Below are 26239 nucleotides of genomic sequence, written 5' to 3'. Positions count from 1 at the left end.
CTAGAAAACTGAAGATCCTGTTTGCATTCAGTCTAGAAATGTATGATAAGGGCTTGGGGTTCATTTTGTTACATATTTATGTATTTATTTAGTTTTAGTTTTGTTGTTTTTTGTTTTTTGTTTTTTTTTCCAAAATTGAAGTCATTTTTAGGCTTACACAAAAGTAGTAAAAGCACTATCCTAACCCAGGCAAGTAGCATTGTAATGATAGATGCTGCTTGCAAGATCCACTTGAGGAAGAAATTTTGATTTTGTATTGAAGTGCAGTGGAAGGTGGATGTTGGGAAGATATTGGTGCCATTAGACCTGCATCAGGCAGTGACACAGTCTCTTGGGATGCGTGATTAGTCCATCCTGGCAGTTGCCTTGCTGGCCAGGGAAAGGCCTGCTTAGCCCAGTCTTCTAGACTACAGAATCAACTCAGACATGCCGAGTGTGGTCACAGTAGCAGGTTTGATTTTTTGTCCTCCAGCCTGCAGTGATTGTATGTAGGGTGGCTCAACAGCTACACTGAACAGCTTTGACTACATGATTTGCATGCCTTATTATCACTCTTTTTTGCTATACTTCTCCCTTTCTCTACCATAATCCCCTTGTGTATAAACAACCTGCCTTTAGTTACTTCTGCTCCACTGGACCTAGTCTTGCTAAATCCATACCATGGTGTCTCTCATACTGTTACATATGCAATATTGTCCTTATATGCTGTTGTTGATACAATTACTAAGTCCTCTTGATTTGGCACCTCTCTAAAAGGTGTCCCTCCTGCTGTTACCTGCTTACCAAACAGTTGCCTGTGAAGTTCAGCTACTTTGCTCATTTGGTGAAACACTTCAACAGGTTGCCCAGTGAGGTGGTAGATGCACCATCCCTAGAAACATTCTGGGTCAGGTTGGATGGGGCTCTGAGCAACCTCATCAAGGTGAAGATGTCCCTGCTCATTGCAGGGGGGGTTGGACTAGATGACCTTCAAAGGTCTCTTTTAACCCAAACCATTCTATGGTAACTTTTAGCATCTGTGAAATCTGACCATCCCTCAAAGTGCTGTTCATAGCTTTCATCATCTTCCCAGAGTGTTACCAGTCTCATCAAGCAATTTTCTCTAGTCATGTACCATAGTTTCCCCCACCCTGCTAAATTAGTTTAACCTCAAGCCTAGCCATCTGCCTGTCACCTTAATATGCAGAACAAAAACAAACTATGCCCTCAAGAAGGGGACAGACGTGATCATTTGGCTTGTTAAAGCATGAAAGAAAATTCCAGCAAAGAAACTAGATTTCTGTAGGGCTTTTTATGTAAAAGACAATAGCAATTAAATATTGGGGAGGATACATCTTTCATAAAACCACACCATAATAAGTGTTTTTCTTTGGTGTAACAGGAACTTGTTAGTACTGTGAGGAAAAATCAAAATAGCAAGCGTGCATTTGCTGATTTTTACAATTTTGTTATAGAAATGCCTTCTGTTATGAACAGATAAAACATTGGAGTGACATTAAAACTAGCTCAAAATTAGATAAAGGTTTGTGGGTTTTTTTAATTGCCATTTTTTCCCTAAGAGACTGACCTTATGAGAGAACAACAATTATAATAATCACTTGTTGGAAGCAGAGGATTTGGATGTGTGGCTTTGAAGCTGACTGAGACAAAAAAAAAAGTAATGGTTGCCCGTTTTGGGAGTAATTTATTTGATTTTTATCTACCTTGCTACATGTACATACAGGATCTTTGGGTGGGTAAAATAGCACCTTTACCTTTATTCCCTTTCCTAATCTCATGTCTTGGGTAAATTACTGTGAGTAAACTCAGTCCTGCTAATTTTAATTGTGTGTGCTGTTTATAATTGTTAGTTTCTTGCTTGTGAGAACATACGTTCTGGCTACGTGGGAGAGGAGTTACTCCCACAACAGTGCCAGTCCCATGCAAAAAACCTATATAAAAATATACCAGTGGAATGTTGACAAGTAGTTCTGTTCTAAGCTAAGCCCAAGTGTAATACAAGGGTTGCAAAAGAAAGACCAAATTAAATTTGTATTTTCTTGTCTGAGGAAAACGGGCACTGCTGACAACTTTTCTTTTTCTTGTCCAAACCAACGAATAGTCCCCTAAATGATCAGACAGAAGTGATGGTGCCAGTTGAAATGCTTTTTGACCAAGAAAGGTGCATACATACATTCATTTTTACAGAAAAGCTTGTGTTGCTGCAGCTGTTTAGAGGACTGGAAAAGAAAAAAAGCAAAATGGTCAAAACCTGCAGATCCTTAGCTGCTACAAATTTCTGCCTCTGAAGTCAGTACAATCATGGAGGCTTGTTTTTACATGCTCTACCATTTCTTGTAGTGCAGTAAGGAAATGCAACTTTGAAACAGTGAAAAAACATGATCCAAGAATGTGATCAAAGGCAATATTTTGAAGCGTTTACACTATAACAAGGACAAAAGCTTCTTCTCGTGTGGACGTGGTAATTGCTGCTGTTGCCCAGATGTCTGAACTTTTGTTAAAAGACCATTGGAGGAAAAGCAATTAAGTAATTTTGTTGATTTTATCTTCTATTTTGGTGGTGTTCTGGACCAGAACCACATGCTAGACCTCCAGTGTGATTGGTACTGGATAAATGCAAACCAGAAAGGCAGTTTCTAATTTAAATATTCTATATTTGTCATGTGTTCAATCAGTATGGCAGTAACACAATTCAGAAACACTCCACAAATACACATGCATCTCTTAATTTTGGTTGTAGCCCAATAGACTGCATATTTTCTCCTGGTTTTTTACTTGTATGGTTTTTATTTTAAAATGACTTTCCAAAACAGCAGTTGCACTCTTTTGAAATCCTGGTTTAAATACAATGATTTATCAATGTGCTTTGTCACTATTTTTATATTTCTGTTTACAGTCATGTGTTTTAGAAAGTGTTACAGGATTAAACTGATGAGAACAGAGGAGAAAAATGCACATGTGTGAAAAAATGCATAGCTTTAACTTTTTCTGTTCATGACTTTCTAAATAGTTTCTTCTGTTGGCTGCTGTTTTGCTTTATACTAATGTCATCTCTGTTTCTTGGCATGGGCTTCTGCTCAAGGCTATTGTGAGTATGGCTTTCTATTTACTTAACACTACTTCAGTTTAGAGACATGTATTTGGTTAATTTTATTTGAAAGATACTCATTGTGTATGAAGTGAGTTTAAAAATAAAATTTACTTTGAAGCTTTTATTCAAAGAGCTTACCTAAATGTGATTTAATCAGAAAGTGGAACACTGTAAGTTGTATGATAATTTTTAAGTATCTGAATCAATAAAGATGAGAAACAGGAAAAGGATAAAATTTCTGCTGTGCTCCAGTCAGAAACACTGTACTCTATTTCGTTTCTATGTGGACAGGAATTTATTTCAGCTAATTTGCTACGTCTTCATGCGAATGGCATGGCAATATCAGTAAGACAGCTCTTCTAATAAATTTTGCTGCACTTTACAATTTCGGGTTAATTTATTAAGTCTTCATTACTGAAGAAATTCAAACAAGTGCCATACAGTTTTGTTGTTTATTGATCTTGCTTTTATTGATCTAATTACTAGGAAAATATTTGTAAAGTTATAAAGTGCTCTAATTTCAGGAAAGTCACACAGCTGTGGAGAGAAGGATTGCTACCACAGAGGATAGCTTTATAGTTGTGATCTAAAACTGAGTGAAGTAAAAAGTTGAATTTTGGTTAGAATGTCAAAACTATATGTTTTAAAATAATTTTGAAATTATGTTAAAGCTCCTGATTATATTCAAATACAACATTTCACTTTCTATTCCAGTCAGTTCTTCTGAAAAAGAAACTTGAAGAACATCTGTAAGTATTTTGTTTACCGGTTTTGTTTACTATTTCAAATAACATGTTTTCCATATGGTAAGGACAGACAGTCACTAATCATGCATCTGGAAAATATACAACTAAAAGAAATTTGGTAACACAGGGATGTTTGGGAATCTGCTATTCAGATACTATTTCTATCTCATAGAAACCTTTGTGAAAGCAATAAGTGATGAAGGAACCATTGTTTTGTGGTGGTTAGAAGACTTTGCTGAATACTTTGTAAATCTTTACTCAGTAATTTTGTTCTGAGGAAAGCATGCTAATGTAAACAAAATCAATTTGTTTACTTTTTAGTATACATTATGGCATAAAAGGTAACATTTTAGGAAGTGTTATCATTTTGTTCTGCTATTTCAGCAACTATTCCCTAAAATGCAAAGATCTGTTTGCTTTTTGACTGGCTTGCAAATAAAGTAGTTTCTGTTGCCTTTAAGTTTAGCCATTTTTCTAAATGCAGTCTCAATGATGCATATTCATTTTAGGCATGCATTGTACAATTAACTGTAAGTTCTAAATTAAATTTATAATTACTGAGAATGAAACTGTTTGTTATTACAATTCTCCATACACCATAATGTTTTTCAGCTTGTTTAACAAATATTTCCACAGTGACATTGTCATTTGTCCTCATGCTCCAGAGCAAAAATCAGTCATGCTCTCAGAAATATACCACTATCTGAGGATCTTTTTTGTATCACTTAATGTTCATTTAAGAACAGTAACAATATTTGGAAAACAATATGTGCTTTTATGGTTTGTAACAGTGAGAAACTCCATGAAGCTAACAATGAGCTACAGAAGAAAAGAGCTATTATTGAGGATTTGGAACCAAGATGCAATAGCAGTTGTGAGTTACATGTGCAATCCATTTATTTTCTTTATTAAGTATTTCATGTGCAATACTTTAATTATAATACCTATAGGATGTGCAAAATAAACAAAATGTACATTTTAAATGGCAATGATATATGCATGGTGTTAATTCCTCTGGAAGCTATGGTGACCAAAAAGATGCTTCTAACATTTGAAATTAAGGGGATCACATTTTAGAGACCACCATAGTAAATTACAATGGCCATACCAAGAAATACCAAGTCACTGACATATCTGTCATTGACCCTCAGTCCTAAGACCCTGATATAGAAGATCCTTGCTGACATCACTGGGTATTTTTTACTCTCAATATATATTCCTTCTCTGTATATTCAGAACTGTGTTGTAATTGGAGAAAATTTTCAGACATTGGTCAAAGAGAACGTAGGGATACATATCACATTGCTCAGATGTTATGCAGAACCCAGCATCCAGTTGTTTTTTAGCACATTAATGCTACATTTTTCCTGAGAAGTATTGAAGAAGGTAAATTTTTTTTCAAGGCTACTTATAATAGGAGGTGGCAAAACATTGCAACCACTGGCAGCTCCTCTGGTTTGTGCCAAAGCTCTTTTATTAATCATGACATACGGGAAGATAGAAATATCAGTTCACTATTGACTACATACATTCTATATCTAAAAAGAATTTGCATTTGTGTTAGCTAAAAGTGCAGAATATGTTACAAATTCCACATCTTAGGAAGTGTTAGAACACTGGGAAATGAGATTCAGGGACTTAATGAGTAGTTAATAAACACATAATCCTGTCGTACTTGATAATCTTCCATGTGAGTGTAACAGCAAAGTTTTTACTCTAGCTGCTAAATATTAGGACATATTGAGACTTCTGTAGTTAGTTTACTGAAATTACAAGTTACTTTTAAAAATCTGTGTCTGAACTTTCATCTTGGCAAAATAAAAATAGATGTACTTTCTTCCTTTCTTTCCATGCTCAGAAAATGTGTATTAATTATTTTTTAGATTCTTTTAACTATCCTGGATATGGCCCAAATGCTTGAGTGTTGTACAAGAATAGTGGCACATTTTGAAAAATGGATTCTTGTAATCCTGGAGGACATCCGCTTTGGTCCTCTTACAGATCAGTGAAAAATCTTACTTGGTCCTGTTACCAGCTTAGTGTTTTCCAAATGCTTAGAGAGAAAATCTTAGGAAAAACATGGAAGAACATTTCAAAATGAGACTGCAAAAGAGATGGACTGAGGGTTGCCAATTATCTCACATTGTCTGAGACACAGACAGCAATGATATACGCTATTTGATCTGGGAAGAAGCAATTTTTTTTTTTTTCTAAGATGATATATAAGCAATAGCTTCTTGATATAGTCTTATATCAACGCAGGAAAATGCTGTACAATGAAAGTGTCCTACTGGTTTGCATTTCTGCTTAAGGAAATGTGGGGGAAAAGTTGAGTATATTCATGTCTCAAGTCAGATAAATTGTATCCAGTGTTACAGTTCATCAGATTTAATCAAGTGTTGTACCTGTTAAGAATTATTCTCTTACATAAAATAGAAAAAGCTTGTATTTATTTGAGTTTCAATACCAAGATATTATAGAATCTGTATTTCATTAGTAAACTCACATTGAGTAATGGGATTGATTTATGATTCCATTTCTCTTTATTCTTTCATGATTTTTGAAAAACGCAACATTTGTTTACAAAATCACAATCTCATGGGACTATATAGGAGTACATATTTTTAATGTGTTTCTGACCTATTCAGTAATTAAAACTATCGTATCTGCAACATACAGGTTCCTTATGTTCGTTTTTCTTAACCGAAATAAATTCTAGCTGTACCTTAAAAGTCTGTTGAAAAACATGAAAATAAGCATCGTATATTTGTTATTTTCCAATATATGCATCTTCTGACACAAAGCACTCAAAATTGAAGAATTACAAGAAGCTTTACGGAAAAAAGAGGAGGAAATGAAGCAAATGGAAGAACGATACAAAAAGTATTTGGAAAAAGCCAAAAGTGTAAGTTTATGATTCCACGTTAAATCACCCCTCTCTGATGGCCTGCACCACATGTCCACTCTGCAGAAATAAAAATAAGAGGTATCTGTAAACACACTAGCAAGTAAAATAGAAGGAAGGTACAGTGGGATCTTTGTATCTTACTGTTATGATACCTAATACTGATTAACTCTGCAGAGGATTTTACCCTGATTTTGTGTTCATGAGTGTCCCCTATTGTTACCTATTTGAGCCCCTCTGATGCCTTTGTACAAATGTATACTCACTGCTACAGATTTTTGATAGTCTCCACACAAACCTTCTTAAGCATGCCAGATGTTGGCTGATGACAAGGAGAGGGTGTTAAACCCTTTCTAATGTTGTGTGCAGAAATTCTTCTGGAGTTCTGCCTGTAACAAATGTATAGAACAGCTAAAGCTCCGTCTGTACTAGGACTGGTGGTATAGAAGTAACTGAAATAGCTGTCCTTTGTTTTAGAACCCATCTAAACCAGCTCAAGGGAAGGAAGCTCTATGAGCAAAAGTACTCTTTAATTGGCATTTGTGCTGGGACTTTTGGGGACCTCTGGCACAGTTGTCGTGAAGAGTTCTACCTCGTCATACACAACAAATATAGCTTAATAAAACCAACTACAAGCACAGGTTGGACCAACAAACTCTCCTTTCATCAGTTCGGCAGAGGCAGATGACGGGGGGTTTTTTATGTGTGTTTCTGGATGGTTTAGGCTTCTTGTGGTGCTCAGTCAGCTACTTCACATTTTGTCAGGTCCTAGCTACTTACATAAATTGCTTATTCTTTTTGAGAATTCAGAATTCACAGGCAGAGGTAATTACACAGGTGCCAGAGCCATCTTTAACAATTTAAATTTGATTTTGCTTTCTCGGTTAATCTTTTGCCTCTGATTTCTATTTATGTTCTGGTTTAGCTAAGTGCCTTAGAAACAGTTTTAATACAGACTTTTTTTTATTCTTGCTTTTTCTGAGTAAACTGATCTTTTTAGCTGAACCACCTGTGAGACCTGTTACATTTCTCTGGTGATGCTCAGCATTGTCTTTGCCTTTACTGTTTAATAAATGTTTCTGTTGAGAAGGTGGCTAATATTTAAGTATGATTTTGAGGATACTACCAGCTTTGAAATGGCAATATTATGGTCTCAATCACAGTCCCATTTCCTCTCTTACTATACCTTAATGTTTTACTTGACTTTCTTAAAAGCGTGGAAGTGTCATTGTTCAACCAATGATGGTAGTATAAAAATCTTTGCTATGGCTGCATATTGTTGAATTGGAATCTGTAAGTAGGTTCTTAACTTGTCAAAACTTTGTTTCCTTCTTTCTGTGTAGTTTCCTCAACGACTTCTTGGGAGACATTTCAAAAGTCTTCAGGAAGTCTAATCAAAGAATTTTAATCTATTTTTTTACATCTTACGTTGCTTACTGTGTCTCAGGGTATTCCAATGAAAGACAGAGTCACGATTTCCCTTTTCAATAAGATTTGTTTATTTGTGTGTATTGTGTTACTATAGGGTGTTTTATACAACAGTGGCATTAATCATTTTAGTTAAGTTAGGTTTTTGTGATCTTCTTACCATCTTTCAGTTTTTATTTGTTTATTTATTTATGAAGATGAGTACAATCATAGCCTTCTACTATGGAAACTGTATCCAGGTCCAATCTGGATTTTCTTTGAAACACTTTCGTGAATCTTCCTTCATGGGTACCAATTAGTAAAAATGACTTACTGAAATTTAAATCATTTGATTTCAGCATCTAGACATGATTCTGAAATTAGTAGAAAGACAGAAGAGGTGAAGTCTCTATATATCCAGAGGTTGTTAAAATGTTTTAAGCTATTTTCTATGGAAGGCTTAGGAATCCAGGCATTTTGCTGGATTTGTTTGTGGTTTTGCTCTGTGTTTGCTAGCACTCATGATACCATGATGGATGCCACATACAAACATAGGTGTCCCTTCATCTCATTAAGTAACATAATGATCATGCATGTGCCACAGGATGCTTCTTGGCTTAACAGAGCTATGTAGAAATGACAGCACCTGATATCCCAAGTAGGTGAATCATGGCATCTTTCCATAAAGGATCAAAGCAATCCTTCCTCAACTGACAGGTGGGTAAACCTTAGCTATAAAGAGAAAAACGTTTGAGAAGAAGTTTCTACTACTGTGACCCCAAGGTAGGGCAGTTAGGGGTTAGGAACTGGTTATGTGAGTCTGGAATACTGAACCTCTTAGGTGACACTTTTTCGTATCAGTAGTTCTGTTTCACAGTCCTGTAAAACAGGTTTGATATATCATGGCTGATCTGCTGAGGCAGAGCCTCTGTCTTGCTTGTTTTCAAGGTTGTTTTACAGGAGTCAGCTTCTTCAAACTGCAAATCCCTCTGTTTCATTTTGGAGTGTCGTTTGTTACCACTGAGATTTTTTAAGTCACTTTTTTATTTCTTATCCTGAATTGAAAGGTTGCAATTCCTTGATGTCCTTCTCTTCAGTTAGATTGCTTTTGCGGGATTTAATTAAACTGGTTTTCTCTTACAGGTTATTCGCACATTAGATCCTAAGCAGAACCAAGGTGCAGCTCCTGAGATTCAGGCTCTGAAAAATCAGTTGCAGGAGCGGGACAGAATGTTTCATTCATTGGAGGTAGTAATCCTCATGTTTCCTGGTAGATGCTTATTCCTTCGTTGATTTTTAGGTATAGACTGATATTTTTACTATACTTTGGTTTTAAATGTATACCTTTTTGTTTGCTTTATAGAAAGAATATGAAAAAACAAAAAGTCAAAGAGAAATGGAGGAGAAATTTATTGTTAGTGCCTGGTACAATATGGTAAGAACCTCCCAAACTTTTTATTAAAAAAAAAAAAGTTTCTGGGTTTTTCATAACACCATTCATTTACAGGTTTTTATTTTGTTTGAAAAACATTTTCCAACACACAGGAAATAACATGTTTGTTATTTTCAAGTTTTAAAACCGGAAATGGCGCTTTCTAGAGAGAAGGATACCTCAGAGTACTGTTTTGGAATTCCAGTCCTTCAGTTACACTGACTTGCAGGGTTCAGATTTACTTTCATCTTTGATGCTCCACTCTCCGATCTTCTAGTTTCTAATGAAGGGGCACAAGAAAAGTAATACAGCTTACACTCTGCTGTACGTACTCTGAGAAATGACCCCTTTAACTTGGGTATAAGTTTAGCCCCATGCAAAGGGTGAGCACAGGGGCAAGACCCTCACTTAAATTATTGAAGCCATAAGGAAGTGATCTGTGCAGCCATACAGCTTTTGCTGGGCCTGTATACTGGTACGTTTTTCACCTTCATCAAATATGGTCAAGGCTTCTCTTTGGCAGAGGTTAGCTGCATTGAAACTGCCCTTCAGACAGAAGGAATCACTGACCTGTGTAACATTCATGTTTCACTCTGCTTCATTGTAGAGGTCTAATTCTTCTTGACTGTCGTCACCTGGAAGTTTCCTTTTTGCTGTTCTGTGTTCTTGTTATGTCCATGAACAGTAAGCTAAACACACTAAGTAAGCTAACACTTAAGCAGAGTGTTTGAATTCTTTAAATGTTGAAGGCATTTTCAAGTGACTGTGTCCTTGACCAATTTTGTGACGTAATTCCTACTGACAAGCAGAAGACAAGCCTGAGCTAAGAGCTGTGGCCTGTCATGAACACTAAGATGAGCATTGATGACTTTGTCTGTGTCTTTCTCTAATTAGCCTCTGCTTTTATACACAGCAACACAACTTGCCACAGCTTCCATCATTTTCACAGAGGATGACAATACTTTATTTTCAGAAGAGAAGTACTCTTCTAGCTCAATATGCTGATGTATACCAGGGTGAGGAGGGGAAGCACTTTCTGAAAAGACTTGTCCAGTTACAATGTGTTTGTGTGGAGAAGGATATGCTCAGATCTGAGACACTGGGTGACCTGCTTCTCAGCAGTTATTCCAAACCTGGACAATGACTTGGGGGATGGAGGGGAACAAGGAGAAAAAAAAAGCTTAGTCGGTGTTGGTGAAGAAGATAATAAACAAAATGTAAATTAGTAAAGTTGTTCAGTGTTATGTGTTGGTATTCACTGAGAAGTTTCTCTTTGTCCGTAGGGGATGACTCTTCATAAAAAGGCAGCAGAAGATAGACTGGCTAGTACAGGCTCAGGACAGTCCTTCCTGGCTAGACAAAGGCAAGCCACAAGCACAAGGAGATCTTACCCTGGTCATGTCCAGCCAGCAACAGCAAGGTAGAGAAGCCTTGCTCTTAGAAAGAAAACTGCTCTGTGATCCAGGCCACTTCTACTGCAAGTAACAACATTCAAGGAAAATCAACCAGCATCCTTTCTCTTTGTCCCTTGTTACCGCTATTATTTTGCAGTTCAGGAAACGGTTTTGTTATGGTTTCTCATTGCTCTGCAATGCCCTTTCCTTATATTTTTTCACATCCATCTCTCCCCCTCTGCATTGTTTGAATGTGCCAAAGTTTTGAAAACATCTTGAGGGCTGCTGTGTAATAACAGGGTCTATTTGTATGAAGCCTGGTCTCTCATGAAAAACCTCATATGGTCTGTGTAACAGTGTCAATTTCCTGTCACAGCTGGTATGTTTGTGCCTGTAAGGGTAGTTACACTTTAAAATACTGTATTTCTTCAAAGGGAATTAGGCTTTTTATTTAATGTGCTAACCTGTTGCTTAAAAAAATGCTGAAAACTCATTACAGAAATGCAAAATTAGTATATAACATTATTGTGAAATGTATTTGCTACTAAAAAACTTACCAATGGCAAAAAGAATTTTTTTTTTTAACTCTCCTTCATGCAAAGTTTACTCTTGTTCTTGACATTTACTAGGGATATGGGATAATTTTTTTAATGTTTTTCTTTATGTACTGATGTTACCTCTTGCTGGCAGAGCTGAATTTTTTCAAATAGTTTGTTCCACTTCTTGATCAAGAGTATGCTTAATATGTATTATAAAAGTATTGAGAAAAAATTAGAATGCTCTAATATGCGACTGCATCATCAATTTGAAAAGGACATTTGTTTGAAAATTTTATAATTATGGATGAGCAGTATATAATGGAGCAAGGCCCTGTTTAATATGTTTATGTTCATGTATTTCAGTTGTCATCCTCCAGTAAAAGACTTGCTTTGTTTTAGTATGTTCATTCAGGGTATAATTGTATCAGTTGCCTTACTAATGGTACCAGTGCCTTCAGGTGAGTTTGTTGCTGACTTTCGTGGAAACTGTCCGCGATTTGTTGTACTGCCTTTCTAGGGCATAGCTGGTTAATTGTGCATCACTCATTGTAGCACCTTCATTTTGATCAGTGGCGTGATTGGTGGCTCCTGTTATTAATTTAGGTTCTGTTCCTACAAATTTCTGCTTTTTCCTTGACTAATTCTATGCTCTCCCTATCATTTTTGTCAAAGAACTGATGGACGTAGAGGACCTGAATATGGGTTGAAAGTTTTGTATACATACATATTGTGGTGATTCAGTTTTAAACATATTTACTTTAGTGACTGTTTGGACCGTAATGCTCATGCAGTCTGGTTTATAAATTTGTTCTTTTACCTTATTTTAATGCCTTCCCAAGATAAGACTTTTTTTCATAAATCCCTTTAGAGAAAAGACATACTAGCATTCATTAATCAGTTGAAGGTCTGTGTTAATTCACAACTTGGGTTGAATGAGCAAGGGATAATTAAAACAAGCACACCTAGATTAAAGTGTAATGAACAGGTGAATGACACTGCTAGGTACTGGTTTTTCCCCAAGTGCATCATCTGTTTTAATCTAGGCTAAGAAACATATTCAGTATGTGTCTGAAAAAATTTATCCTTTTGATTTCATTCCCCCTCAGTAATATGAAAACAGATACTGAAGTCTATTAACTACATTATATACATCAATTCTTAATCTTTGGGTGTGGATGAATGCAGGTGGTGAACACATTAAACCTTCTCTGTCAAAATAACAGCTTCTTAATGAAAGAGTTCAGCTTCGTTATTTTCCTTGCTTGTTATACAGCTTTGGAATCAGTGTGGTATTAAGAAGAGGGCTCAGAGTGTGACTTCAGGGAATAAGCACACGTATAGATGAGCTACCAATGAATGCTGTTTGTCTTATATTCAGTAAAAAAATAATATAAGCAAAAAAACCTCTGTAAATTGGAATTTTTGGTACATTAAATACTGCTAAGAAGCTTTTAGGAACACTTTTTCTGGGGCAACAAAAACTATTTACATCAAAATTGTAGTGGTAGTTACTAAACCAGTGCTATGTCCTGCCCTGATACACGATAAAAAAAAAACCACAACCAACCAACCCACAGGTTGAGGGTAAAGAGAAAACGTTCTCCAGAGCAGTGATAAAACAGGTGAAGAGTTCATGAGAGTACATTCCTGAGCACCGTGCTAAGGATCTTCCAAGAATAATCTTTCTGAGATATTTTAATTAATTCTAAGAAGAGGTAACAGTTAAATAGATGGGTATTTTCACTGTTCAGAGCTGAAGCTTACTTTCTGATCTTAAACTATGTGTGGAGAATTAAGTTGTTATCATATCTGATCAGACATTACAGAAAGAATATTCAAGTTTCCTGTTTTGATGATAGCAACATGTAACCACCTGGATCATAACATGTATTTTCCAAGTGGTATGAAAAATGAAGTAATCTAATTTAAAGGTTCTGTGTTCCACCCACAGTGCAAAGAAGAATAAACTACTAGAGCACACAGCTTTGTGTATTGTAAAATGCAGTAAATATGTAATGGCTACAAGATGCTTTTCATTATCTCTTTGGAATAAGCAAATGGTTGTCCTGTTGAGATGTCACTTGATGTAGCACTAATGCTTCTACAAGTTTTCTGTGGCTTTCTATTCATGTAAGGAGCAGTGGCAATTTTATATTCTTTGTGTGTGAAAGAATTAACAGTGAATATTCTTATTACTGCTTTATGATGATCTTAAATAGTAAGTGGTATTTGCAAGCTGTCAAGAAAATAAGAGAATTTGGTATTTTGAAGTCCTAGGCATTTTGACATGTGGAAGTAGCTTTTCCTTTTACTCAGGTCTCTGGTGTATGAGACTATTCACTTAGCAACTTCCTGGATTATTTCAGTGGGGTTAATTGTCTTGATGGGTTGACATTTTCTGTAGATTTGGTAATTGGTAAATACTTTAATTCCACCACTTGATTTACTTCTAGTCTGTGATTTGGAAGAAGATTGTCCTGAATGTGGCTATTTTTTCTCTTTCCTATGAAGCAAGAGTACCTGAATTTTTCTCACTTTATAGAGGTTTTTATTCTTGCCTTCAAGGATTGATGAGGGAGGTATTTTTGCAGTCAAAGTCAGTTAGGCAATACTGACTTCTTATGGGTTTTGCACGTATTTTAGGTAGAATGTGGACTCTCTGTTTTGCATTAATATTGTATTGATAAACTTCAGTATCTCCAAACCAAGTTTAGCAAATTTTGATGGCATTTTCCTCACGAGTATTGTGCAGAGAAATAGCTAAAAGAGGGTACTCTGTCAGGAAATAATTTCAAGTGTTTTGCTTTTTTTTTTTCCTCTAAGACACTTAATTATACTTCAGGTGTGTCATCAACAGAGTAGTTCGATAACTGAATTATGACTGAAATGTGATCCAGAAAATCAAGCTGTTGTAAAGAAAACTTTCCAGAAGCCCTTCTTTAGAACAACTGTATTAGCTGATACTGGCGGCATGACACATTCTGTTAAAATGTAGAGGTGAATCATTTTAACAATTTAAATGTGAAGATCAGGTAAGCAAGCAACTCGGTGAATGAGGTTTTGAATCTTACAAATTGCAAACAGCCCAGACACATGTTCCTTCTCAAATCTGAGCAGTCCAGCTCCCTTCTGTATTGGGAGGAGCACTGTGTTTTTACTTTTTGCCTTGCATCAGGAGAAAGAAGTGAAACCCCACATTATCTCGTAGCTTGATGTAGGAGCAAGTAATGAACCGCCCTTGTGCTCAGAACATCTCCACAAGCCAAATCTTGTTATTGGCTTGTAGCAGATACCAGATTCCAGGTAGGATCCTAGCCATACCTCCGGTTTGTCACTTTCAAAGAATCGAGATGTCCCTGCATGACTGATTGCATTGCCTTGTTTCTGTGCTCTTTCTTCCCCCTGGAAGTCAGAAAAGGAAGTCAGTAACACTGTGGGCTTAAGTAAAAATGAGTGATTTCTTCAGTTTGAACGTCGAGGAGCAACGGTTCAGTACAAAAATCTGAAAAGCAGTATGTCTTTCACCATTTTACTTCTTGGTGTTAATTTAAAAACAATGAAACAGAACCCAAGCTTTTGGAGCTTTTTATTTTCTCTCAGATTAATTTTGACTTGCAGTTGATTAGGTATTGGAGGCTTTACCTATGTGAATAAGGCAGAAGCTGTCATTATCAGCCACAGCAACCTCAAACAGTGAACCCCTAGAGATTTTGACTCTGCTGCCAGCTTCATTGCACTATTTGGAGATGTTAAGGACTTAGCTTTGTTTTTCCTTGACTTGACTTTTTTGATTCATTGAAATATTGGGACACAAAGTTCATTTTTAAAATATATCAGCTCATTGAATTAGGTAATGAATTAATGTCTGTTGAGGAACTCTAGAAAACTTGACAAATCATACACCTGGCAGTATAGCCAAGGCAGCTTCCTAAGCAAATTGTTCTGGTGTCAGATTGTAGGTAGTGGATCAGTAGGAGCTCATGATAACTCATCTAATTGAAGTCCTCATCTACTAGTTGCTAGGAGGTGGTTTTGCTGTTGTTTTTACTGTGGCCCGGGTTCTAACCTTCACTTTTAGGTCTTGCCAAGGTAATGCAGGACTGTCCTGAAAGTAGATCTCTGCGTTAGTTGGCTTTGGTGGTAAATCAGGAATATCCTCTGCTCCTGTTTCCTGTGTGTATAAAGTCATTTGGAAAACTGAATATTCTTCAGTCTCCTTTGCACTGTGTGTTGGTTCCAGACTGAAAGCAAATTCCATTTGTCAGATAAAAATTTCTTGCTGCTGTCATGCTGCTTTAGGTCAATCTGAGAGATTGATCCATACAACATGAAAAGCATTGCTAGTAGAGGGAAATCCAGGACAGCTGGGAAGCCTTTCCTGTCTAGCGGTGACTTTGTTCATTGCTTTGCATTAGAGAGGTCCTTTACATGAAGTCAGAGTATCACATATCAGAAAGAGCAACAGGTTACTTTGTTACTAAAGTAGTCATTTGTCAGCACTTTAAAGACATGTTAACTACTGTAGCATGGCACAAATCTGAAATACTGCAAAAGCAAGTATTTCCAAAGGTGTAGGACAGCTTATTCTGAAAATGGAACTTGAGTGTCTAATTATTATCCCTAACTTTAACAGAAGAGTTGACATGAAGGCCAGTTGTTAGCATGATCATGAAAATGAGCAGAATTTTAAGATAAAATCTCAAATCTTGTAATATTTATGGAGTTATAAACTAGACTGAGACCATCAGACTTTTGATTTGGATTTGAATATAACATTTATTTTGTAATTTAAAATTTTGTAAAGCAGAGATTATAGTTCTCACTCAGCAAAGATTAGTAAGCAGGAGAGTAAACCTATTTCCTGAAGGTATCAGTAGTTTTGTGAGATATTTTAAAGCTTTTATCTAGCAGTGTTGGTAAAATCATTTAATCGTTATAAGCATGACGTTGTAAGGCCACTGTTATTAGAATTTATAGTCTGCTTTGTATTCTCTGGTTGTAAGAGTTATAGAAATGCAAAGTAGTGTTAATAAGCTCTGGAAGATGCTATGTTGAAATGCTCCTTTAAAAAATCTGTAGGAAATACCATGGAGAACGACAGAAAGAACAGAGGCAGAAAGAAAAGCAAACTTTAGCAGTAGAAGCTAGTAAGTAAAGAAGGAAGGTACGAAGTCTGCAGGAAGAGAAGCCTGGAGGCAGTTACTTCAAAGCAGAAGCCTGGCAGCTGGTGTTAGACTTGAAAGGCTGCATTGCTCTGATAGCTTTGGTGCTTGTATTACAAAGTCCTGCTTATAGTCAGACATTGGCTGCAGAAAACCTGGTCCATCTTAGAACCAAACATAGACTGAACAGGAAAAAAGTGTTTGATCTGAGGGGACATGTGGCTGCGTTTGGTTTTGGGTTTGGTTTTGGATTTGATTTGATTTGTGTGAGCAATGCTCTGAATTAAAAGTTCTTGTGTTGGTAAGTACCTCCAGAGCTGGCCAGATTAGTGAAAAAGGCTGCTGTCTCTTTTGTGGCTTCGATGTGCTGGAGTTGTCCCAGTCACTCCTGTGGGTTGAAGAAACAGAAGACAAGAGTGAGAAGTTAAGATTTTAAAGGACAGAACCACTTATAATGAAGTAGAGCTAATGAGATGGGGCACTGAAGGTTGAAGGGAAATGCCTTGCTAAGAAATAATCCCCCAGGCTGGCAGTGAGCCCTCACTGAGAGCTGGAATGTTTGTGACTGGCAAGGGAAGCAAGTAAGAGACAGTCACTCCTCTACAGACATGTCATGTGCTGCACAAACTCCTTCTGAAGATGCTGCAGAAGCAATGACAAGTTATGCTGAGTGAATTTACCCTAACATCTCGCATCTCTGTCTTCTGAAGTGTTGCCTCAACAGCTAGCTTTAGAATATATTGATTAATTTTGAGGAGTTCTCCAAGAGAAAGAAATTGACAATTTTTTTAGAACAAGATTGGAATTTCTAATCAGGAAAGGGCACTGTCAGATGAATTTGTTACATCCTTGAAACAGAAGATGCTGTCCTGAGTTTACAAGACCTCTCAGAAGTACTATTGACAAAGTACTCTTGACAAAGCAAAACCTACAATGTCATTTCTCTTTATGTGCAACAGGACACTTGAAGTGCTACTAATTAAAGTATAGGCTAAGTAATAGCAGGTGAGATTAAAGGAGTAGACTATATTCATTTATTCACAATGGATACACGCATATGTAGCTTGAACATCTAAATGCTTATATAGTATCGACAGTAATATTCATATTCTTAATCCTGAACTCTGTAACTTTACGCACCCAAGCCGTGCAATCTTAATAGAGAATGATTACTCAGAATACACTCGAGGTCTGTTTTGAATGTGTTAATTTTTAAAATTTTTATTATTTCAACTATAGTTAGTATTCTGAAGTTGTAAATGAGAAGGAAGAAAATGGGGATACAAAACCGCAAGACTTGTAGCAGAAAGATTTTTTTGCAACAAGTCCTTGAGTTTGGTTATAAATATTCTTCCTTATCTATTTAAACCTGGATTTTACTGTTGCAGGGACTATTCTTTGAATAATTTTTGACCAGTGCAATACTAGGGAGAAGGAAGTGGGGAGAGAAAGAGTTTGCATGCTTTGATGGTGAAGCTTTTTTGCTTTTTGTAATGTCACACTGAGTGCAATTGGGAAAATGGGAATGAGACGTTAGTGCTGTGCTGTGCAGGGATGCTTCTGTTACCTGGGGAAGCTGAAAGCACCGTACCTGTGTTAATAAAACGTTCTACCTACCCAGTAACACTGGCCAAGAAAGAGGGTGCATCAGCAACATTTGAAAAGTATGCCAGCCTCTCCAATTGTCTTCCAAACTTAGGTTCATTTTCACAGCATTGTGATGTGCTCTTTAGGCTGCTCAGTGGTGCCTACTCAGCTTATTTTAAGAATATGTATAATTTTCTTGCGATTCAAACTTGTATTTGCATGCAATTAATAGAATTTGCCAGTGTATTTTGGCAGTGATGCTGTTGTAGCCTAACATACAGGATGAGCTTTCATGAAGCATAAATGCTTAAAGTCTTCAGTAGTGCTGAGAGTCAAACCACAGACAGTACAGGACAGGCGCCTTTCACTTTCTGTTGCTTTTGTTTTTTAACTGTTGTAGTCACAGACAGCAGGAATGCCTGAGACTTTTTCATCTCTGTGCAAACTTAGTTTCCATAGCTGTGTTAGTTGAGAATAGCGCTCTGAAGGACTTTACTCAAAAGTGTTTAAATTTGTCTGAATTATGTCTAAATTCAGATATTGTTCAATGCTTTTTTTTTTTGTTACTCTTTCTAATTATTGGTGTGTAATCTTCCTGTTAATTTGAAGAGTTGCTGTGGCAAAGATGTTTCTCCCATGAATTTGCACAAATAGGTAGAGACGGCCTTACTAAACTGCTCTGAAAAAATACCTTTTCTGTTCTCTGGTTTGATTTTCTTTTCGTATTTTTTTTTTTTAAACAGCAATATGTTGTCTGCTTTTTAACTTTCTTCTTTATTCTTTTATTTGCAGTGATGTGGTTGCATGATCTGCAGCATTATTATAACAGGGACCGTTCAGTGCATGACTTGCTTTTCTGTTCAGACTGCATAACCAAAACTTAACCCGTTCTACACTTAAGACTCATGGCCATCTGATTTCAGAGGGAGATCTACTTGCAGAGAAGCTTGCCATCCTGGGGAGTGGCTTTCCCAATTCCCACTTCCATTTACTCTTTCTCTTCACAAAAAGTCTCCTATGAGGCTAGAAGAGAGGAAATACGATATTCAGAACTCAACAGGCGGCGTTCTGCAAACTGACAGAGCACTGTCAGCTCTCCATTTTACTTCCACCTGTCCACTTTATTTAAATCTGATTAACAGTATTAACACAGAGACTTCCTGCAACATTTTCATATCCTGAACATCTAGTCTTAAGGAGTCCTAAAAAAGCCTTTTGGCACTGCTAAAATTTCAAAGCACCTGCACCCTTAAAGGATCTGGTTTGAATCTTTAAATAATAAAAGTAAAACGAAGGAGGTGTTTTACCAGGAGAAATGACTAACAAATTGCTGCTTGGTCATCTCATCCTTCCTTAAAAAAACAGGCAAGGTTCATCTGATAATCTCCGAGCCACGCAAGCTACGGGGTGGTATTTTGTTCACAGACACTGCCTACTTCCTTACTATGTATATACACAGTAGTTTGTGGCTGTTGTATTTTTCTCTTTACATTTTAGCTGTGTTGTTGGTTTCTTTCAGAAACTTTTTTTTCAATCTGTGGACAATTATTGAAAAAATCGGAGGAAAGAATGTAAGTGGAGATAAGTGTGAAAGCTATCTACACTTTTAGTATCATGCAGACTGTCCTTGCCAGTTTATAACTTGGGTGATTTATCTTTTACCTGTACTATTTTTTTTTTTTCCCCCTCTTTATCACAGTCTTAGCTAATTAATTTCCAATTGCACTAATATGGCTGTTTCTCTGTGTTATGAAGTTTAGCTATAATATTTGCCATATGTAGACAGTGTAACTCAAAATGCTTTGTACTGCCTATATTAATTTTAAAAGCTGCTTATTTAATATTCTTAAATATCTGCACATTTATACTACTGTAGCTATGTTTTGTCTTGGACATCCAGTACTGGTAAGATTCAGAAGACAAGGGAGTGCTGTAGTGTTGTAGGTTAAGAGGTTTATTGTGTAGGAGTTAGCATATAACAAATGGGGAAGGGGGCTTTTGAGCCATAGGGCTTGCCAGAAAATCTGAAGAGTCTGCATGATGACTACTGTAAGTGTTTTGGATTAAGTCCAGTTCTAGAGAAACCCTGTTCTTGCTCACTTGGATCTAAATCCTGCAACAATATAAACACTTGTGTATTCTGCTTATTCCAAGAACGGTTTTGGTTATTCAGGCAGTACCATAACCACCTGCCCTGTTTTCCATGTAAGCACCCCCATGCTGGACAGATGTTTTGTCCACTGGCCCCTGCAGTCTCTCTGGTCTCATGACACAGTGTGCACCTCATCCCTGGCTTGGCAGATGGGTCTCTGAGCAGCGCTTCATCTCCTGCACCTGTGTGTGTTCAGTCCTCAGGGATCCTGATACCCCCCGTGTCAGTGGCGTTGCACGGAATTACTTGCAGATAAAACAGATTGTGTCCCTGCCTGTTTTCACAGCAGGGTTTGTGCCACCCGGCAAAGAGAAGGGCAAGTGAGGGGAGGATAAGCATTAAGATCCTTATGAGAAGTGTGTGGCATGTTCTGGATCTCATACCAGACTGGGGAGCCTGTGTCTGCCAGGTGCTCTGGCTGACAGGCACAGTGAAGTCTGACACAACTTGTAGGAAGGATCTGGGATTTGATGGTGACAAGTCACTCCTGCAGCAGAGGCAGCAGCACTTTCATCAGATTGAGTCTGGCAGAGGGACAAAGGATTTGTGTCTTTCCAGGCTCTAGCCATTGATCCCTTGTAACATGTCAGGGTAAAGAGTCTTAGAAAAACGTTGTTGGGTGTTAAAGTCATGGGTTTTTTTTTTTCATTTGTGAGTGCTGCTTTGGCTAGGACCACACCCTGCCCCAAGCTGAGCTGGGTGCAGGATCCCTGAAATCAGGCTCTGTGCAGAGCAGGAGGGGATGTTTTCATGCACCTGCCTGCACAGATGTCCCAAGGCATGCCGAGCAGTACCTCATTTCTCAACATGGTCTGTGCAAATTAGAGTAAGTATCAGTTGCTCTTTAGTCTGAAGACATTTGTATGTAAGTGTGTTTAGCTTAACAATAATCATTTGAGTTCACTAATGCAACAAGAAAGATGTCAGGTGGAGCCAGTAGCTTTCAGCAACTGAGCTGGCTACTGTCATGAAGTGATTGTGAGCTCACAACTCAGAGGGGATCTCCAGCATGTCTTTGATATACTAACTTTATTTGTGCTGCATAGAAAACTATTTTCCTTTCTTTAATAGCAGCTTGTTTGACAGTCTTGAATTAAGTGTTGACCATATATCAAATTGTTTGTGAGGTTGCCAGTGATACATTTTCAGTAAAAGAATTATTACTAGAGTGTCAAAACATTAATTTCCCCTTTCAGGTCATCTACAAATTGTGTAATTACCAGATTATCTTGGTAGCAGTGTTAATATACATATCTTGTATATAGACAAAAAAATAGTAATGATCACTGGAATCAAAAGGTTTAGTATTTTTCCCAGTCAAATACACTAATGCTTCCAAGATGACAGAAGAGTGTACAGTTGTTAAACAAGTTGTAAATAAACGCTTATATAAAATGAAAATGCTTGGTTTTCCTTTATTTGGTACTTGTTTATAAACTGAGGCCAATATACAGTTCATGTTAAAGTTACTGGTTTGAGCCTGCAGTGCTGTTCTGCTGTATGAGATGACAGTAGCTGGTGGGGGCTTTGAAGCCAGTTTGTTGTTACCAGAGACCTCAGTGGAGTGGAAGTAACATGGGCAATACAAACCTTGCCTTCAAATGCACTTAGAATCAGTCATTACAGAAGAGCTTGGAAGAAAAATGGGACTTTTTACAAAGCATGGCTACATGGGCTGCTTTGGTGTCAGCCTTTGTGAGGAATTGTACTTAGTATGTGGGGAGCGGGCGGAGTGAGCGAGCAGCTAGGGTGGTTATATTGATAGCTTGGGTTAAACCGTGACAGCCCTTTTAGATATAAAAATGGCATCTTGGGAATGGATTTCCTGCAAAGGAGGGTGAATGGCAGGTAGGCAGCAGCATGCATACACAAGAACCCACTTCTGACTTCTGCTTGAAAGCATCCAAGCTGGCAGCCACATCACAGTAAGAAATTGCCTGACATGGTTTGCCTGGTTAGGGTTAGGGTTAGTCACCATTAGGGTTAGGGTTTATGGTTAGGGTTTAGGGTTAGGGTAACCCATTTTGTCTTGCTGAAAGAAGTTTAGATACAGAGGTAGGTAAAGGTGGGAGGAAAAAGCACTGCAAATATGGATGAGAAAAAATTGTCCTTTCTGTATTGAAAAGCAGCTTTGCTGTCAGTGGTGGGAGGCAGGGGTGGAGTCAGACACAGATGATAAGCATTGTTTGTTCTCAAAGCAGCAGCCAGCAAGAGATACTGAGCCCACGAGTATCATGCACAGTGCTGGGGTTGAGAATAATGTGTGGATGTTGCCACAGCCTTTCAGGGGCTGCACTGTAGAAGGAATAGGCGAGCAAAAACGGGAGGATCCCCTGCTGGCCCAGGCCAGCCTGCATGCACACTGGGCACTGCCAGGGGCTACCGCATTGCTGTGGCAGTATGGGCCAAGCCCTGGGTGGGGTGGGGTGAGGTGTTTGCTGGCTGGTGAGGGCAGAAGAGCCTCAGAAGTGCTGGAGGCAGGGAGTTGTCAAAGCCTCTACTCATCTGGCAGTAATTCACTCTGGGCATCTGGCCCCAGTCCCAGCTCAGTCTCCACCTTGGTCATTACTTCAGTGTCTCCTGCCTCTGACCATCATCCCATCTGCTGTCCTGTTGTTTCCCCCTTATCCCCCCACTTTTGCTGTACTTGTTTTCTTGTCCCTCAGCCCCCTAGAGCACTGCGACCCGTATCACCATCCCTTGTTCCTGCCTTCCCCCTCCCTTCCTTGTTCCTCAGGCTCTTTCACATCAGCTCCCACAAGGCCATGGTCACCTCCCTACACCATTGACCCCCTTCTGTAATACCCTACTGCTCCACAGTTGCTCAACCAGCAGGTTGTCTTTGAGAGGTACCTCTCCCAGACACCACAGCTGCAGGGGTCCCACTTGTACTACTGTATCCTAAGCATGGTTATCCTCATGTTGTATTACATGCTCTTGCAGGAGGCAAGGGCAACTGCTGTGTTAAAAGGACTTGGTAGAAGCATAAGCTAGAAGCTGTCAGTTCCCATTTATAGTTCCCCTCTTCCTTACCTTTTGCCCACAAGTAACTTTGAACAGTATGCTGTGCACATAAATATCTCTCTGGAGAGACCGGTCTCAAGGCTTTTGTGCATAAGGCAGCACCCAGCACATTAGTAGCCACTCTGCAAGCAGGAGCCTGCAATCCACTGGCAGGGAGGCTCTCTCAAACAGGGTGCAAGGTCACCACTGTGCCCTTCAGCACACGGGAATTTCCAGCAGTGCTGGGCACAAATACTTAGTTCCTTTTTCTTGGGGGGCTAAAAGAATAAAATGGCCTTAAAACAGCAAGGTGTCCCATTTATTTGGCAAAGCAGGCAGACCGAGAAGTTAAGGTGAGGTATCTCAGGGGAAAGGAAAGATGAAGTGATATAACTGGCAAAAAATCTTGACATACCAAATGTATCCACTGCTTCCCTCTTTCAGTTCTTCTGAGAGCCCAAGGAGGCAGCAGCATATCTCTGCCTCCTGGGACAGCTGGCTGTTGAGAAATAATTGCTTTTGTACCTTCCCAACAGGCAAGTGTCTTAAAACTGCAAAATGTGCACACGTTTAGATGCTTGGTTTCTGAGCCAAGCTACAATGTCCACAAGCTACCTGGGACAATTCTACACCAAGGTCCTACAGACCTTGAGGGCAAAAAAAAAAAAAAAACACCACAAACCAAACCATATCCAACCCCCCTCAAGTAAAACTTGAGGTGGATGGAAGTTAAAATGCATTTTCATCATTTATTATACCACCTTGTGCAACAGTCTGACCTTACGTGTTGGGATGGGGTCTGGGTTGTGGTTTTTTTTTTGTCTCCTTACAGGAAAAAAAGGCAATAACTTCTTACAGGATTCTCCGGCAAAGTTTGTGAAGGCTCTGTTCATCATAGCCCAGAGCACCTTGAAAATAAACACAAATGTTTTGGGAATACCCCCCAAAAATGCTATCCTGACAAAGTTTACTTTGTGAAGGTAAGACACACCTCTGCAAATAGGAATTGGCAGACTACTAGAATGAACACCTTCCTAGCAGCCATTTCATCGTGCTTCTAAACTTAAAATGCCCCCAACTGAAGGTTTGTAAGAGTTAATGTGATGCCCAAGAATACCATTAAATACAGATCAGCATTAATTCAGTTTCTAAATAAACACAGAAAACAGTGGTTTTCATCATCCTTGAACCAAGCAGAGGAGAGTCTGGACATCACACAATGCATGTGTCCCATGGAGACAAGCTGTACACCAATTCTAAGTAACCACACACTGAGAGGAGCCTGTTTTAAATGCATCTAGTTCTATGGAAACCTGACCTCACTTCCCTATGTGTTCATCACCTGCCAAAGCATGTGGTTTTAAAACATGTTTATGTAAACCACCCAGGATTTCGACATTAACTGATTTTGTGTACAGCTGGAATTAAAGACAGCTGCAGAAATTTCTGCAACAAAACTATCTGGATAATACATCAAAACCAAAGAAAAATCAACTGAACAACAGTCTTGAAAATGCTTTATTGAACTGTGTGTCTTATTGTAATGTGCAGAAGATGTGTTTGTTTGAAAAGACTACAGCTTGAAAAATTTTTTAAAATCCTCAACAATCAATAAAAAAAGTCCCTACTAGGGATAACTCTCAGGATAACCAGAAGCCTCATGTGAAGTTTTCCTTGAAACATTTTCTGTTGCAGAGACTAAAAGAGAACAAAGCTAGTACTGCCCTATGTGGAAGCAATCAGGATTTGAGGATTTAAAAAAAAAAAAGAGAATGGAACTTAAACTTCAGTCTACAGGGTTGCTTCTTTTGCTGCTGTTATTTTGGATTAGCACACACATCACAGTTCCGCTGAGAACACCATCTGGTGTTCAAGTCTGTAAATTTACACTAGAACACTACCAATGCTGCAGAGATGGAAGGATACAGAGAGAGGGGTGAGGTGAGAGAGATCTGGAAAGACACCATTATGATAAAAAGCCTAGGTTAAATTTTCATCAGAAGCTGTGGGCACTTTTGTTTTATAAACTAACTTTACATACAAAAAACCCACCAAAAAGAAAGGAAAGAAAACCCAAACCAAACATACTCCTTCTGTCCTTGTCTCTGGGAGATTATGAATTTCTATGCACAAGAACACCACACTCTTTCCCAAACCACTAGGGTTTACAGTGTAGGCATGTAGGTGGCACGATTCAACTAACAGGCTTTTTCAACTTTTTTATACCAGCAAAAATAACCAAAATAAACCATATATAATAGGTGTTAAAGTTGCATTAAGAATTCAACTGAAATTTACTGACAATCTGGGAATCCAAATCCTCAAGCTCTCCTGATACTGATAGGTCTCTGCAAACTATGAAGCAAATACATAAATAACTCAAAAATATTATTGAGGCTGTGAAAAGCTCTTTAAACTAAGACAACATGATTCAGGTTAACTTATTTTTTTTTTAAACACAGTGAATATATGAATTGTCTACACCTGAATAAAGCATATTTAACAATGAAAAAAATTTAACAACCACAAAAAGGAGAAACTTTAAACAAAAGTGAACATAATTTGATTTTAGGGCACACAAATGCCCCTTGCAGTAGCTTCTGGCAGTGGCCTTACTGTTGTGTCTCCTACAGATGGACAAAATGAAGTTCTATTCCACATGGAGGTGACGGCTAACAGGGAACCATAGTGGTCACATGCAGCAAAATGCCACACCCTGGTCACTACAATCTATCTCACTGCAGAGTTTCCATCCTGTGTGGAAACAGTACATAAAGATGTCATTCTGTCACATATTATTCAAAAGCTACTTTGTGGCAAC

General features: G+C 38.1%; 1 protein-coding gene across 7 annotated transcripts in view; it reads left to right on the top strand.

Annotated features, from left to right (window-relative positions):
* HOOK3 (hook microtubule tethering protein 3) overlaps positions 1 to 21816 on the top strand; it is a 93072-nt gene extending 71256 nt beyond the window's left edge. For 4 of the 7 annotated variants that reach the window (XM_071802141.1, XM_071802139.1, XM_071802143.1 and 1 more), the window contains 8 exons: positions 3011 to 3088; positions 3806 to 3840; positions 4629 to 4711; positions 6642 to 6742; positions 9293 to 9397; positions 9513 to 9584; positions 10865 to 11001; positions 19056 to 21816. In XM_071802141.1, coding sequence (XP_071658242.1) covers positions 3011 to 3088; positions 3806 to 3840; positions 4629 to 4711; positions 6642 to 6742; positions 9293 to 9397; positions 9513 to 9584; positions 10865 to 11001; positions 19056 to 19071 — 627 coding nt within the window. In that variant the 3' untranslated portion in view covers positions 19072 to 21816. Of the gene's footprint in view, positions 1 to 3010; positions 3089 to 3805; positions 3841 to 4628; positions 4712 to 6641; positions 6743 to 9292; positions 9450 to 9512; positions 9585 to 10864 lie in introns of all 7 variants that reach the window. The other 3 variants (XM_071802140.1, XM_065860905.2, XM_071802142.1) reach the window with 3 other exon arrangements.
* The last annotated feature ends 4423 nt before the right edge of the window (positions 21817 to 26239 follow it).

This window comes from Patagioenas fasciata, chromosome Z (assembly GCF_037038585.1).
Source record: "Patagioenas fasciata isolate bPatFas1 chromosome Z, bPatFas1.hap1, whole genome shotgun sequence".
NCBI lineage: Eukaryota > Metazoa > Chordata > Aves > Columbiformes > Columbidae > Patagioenas > Patagioenas fasciata.
The sequence above is the reverse complement of the archived record's forward strand: the minus strand, read 5'-3'. Positions and strand labels throughout refer to the sequence as shown.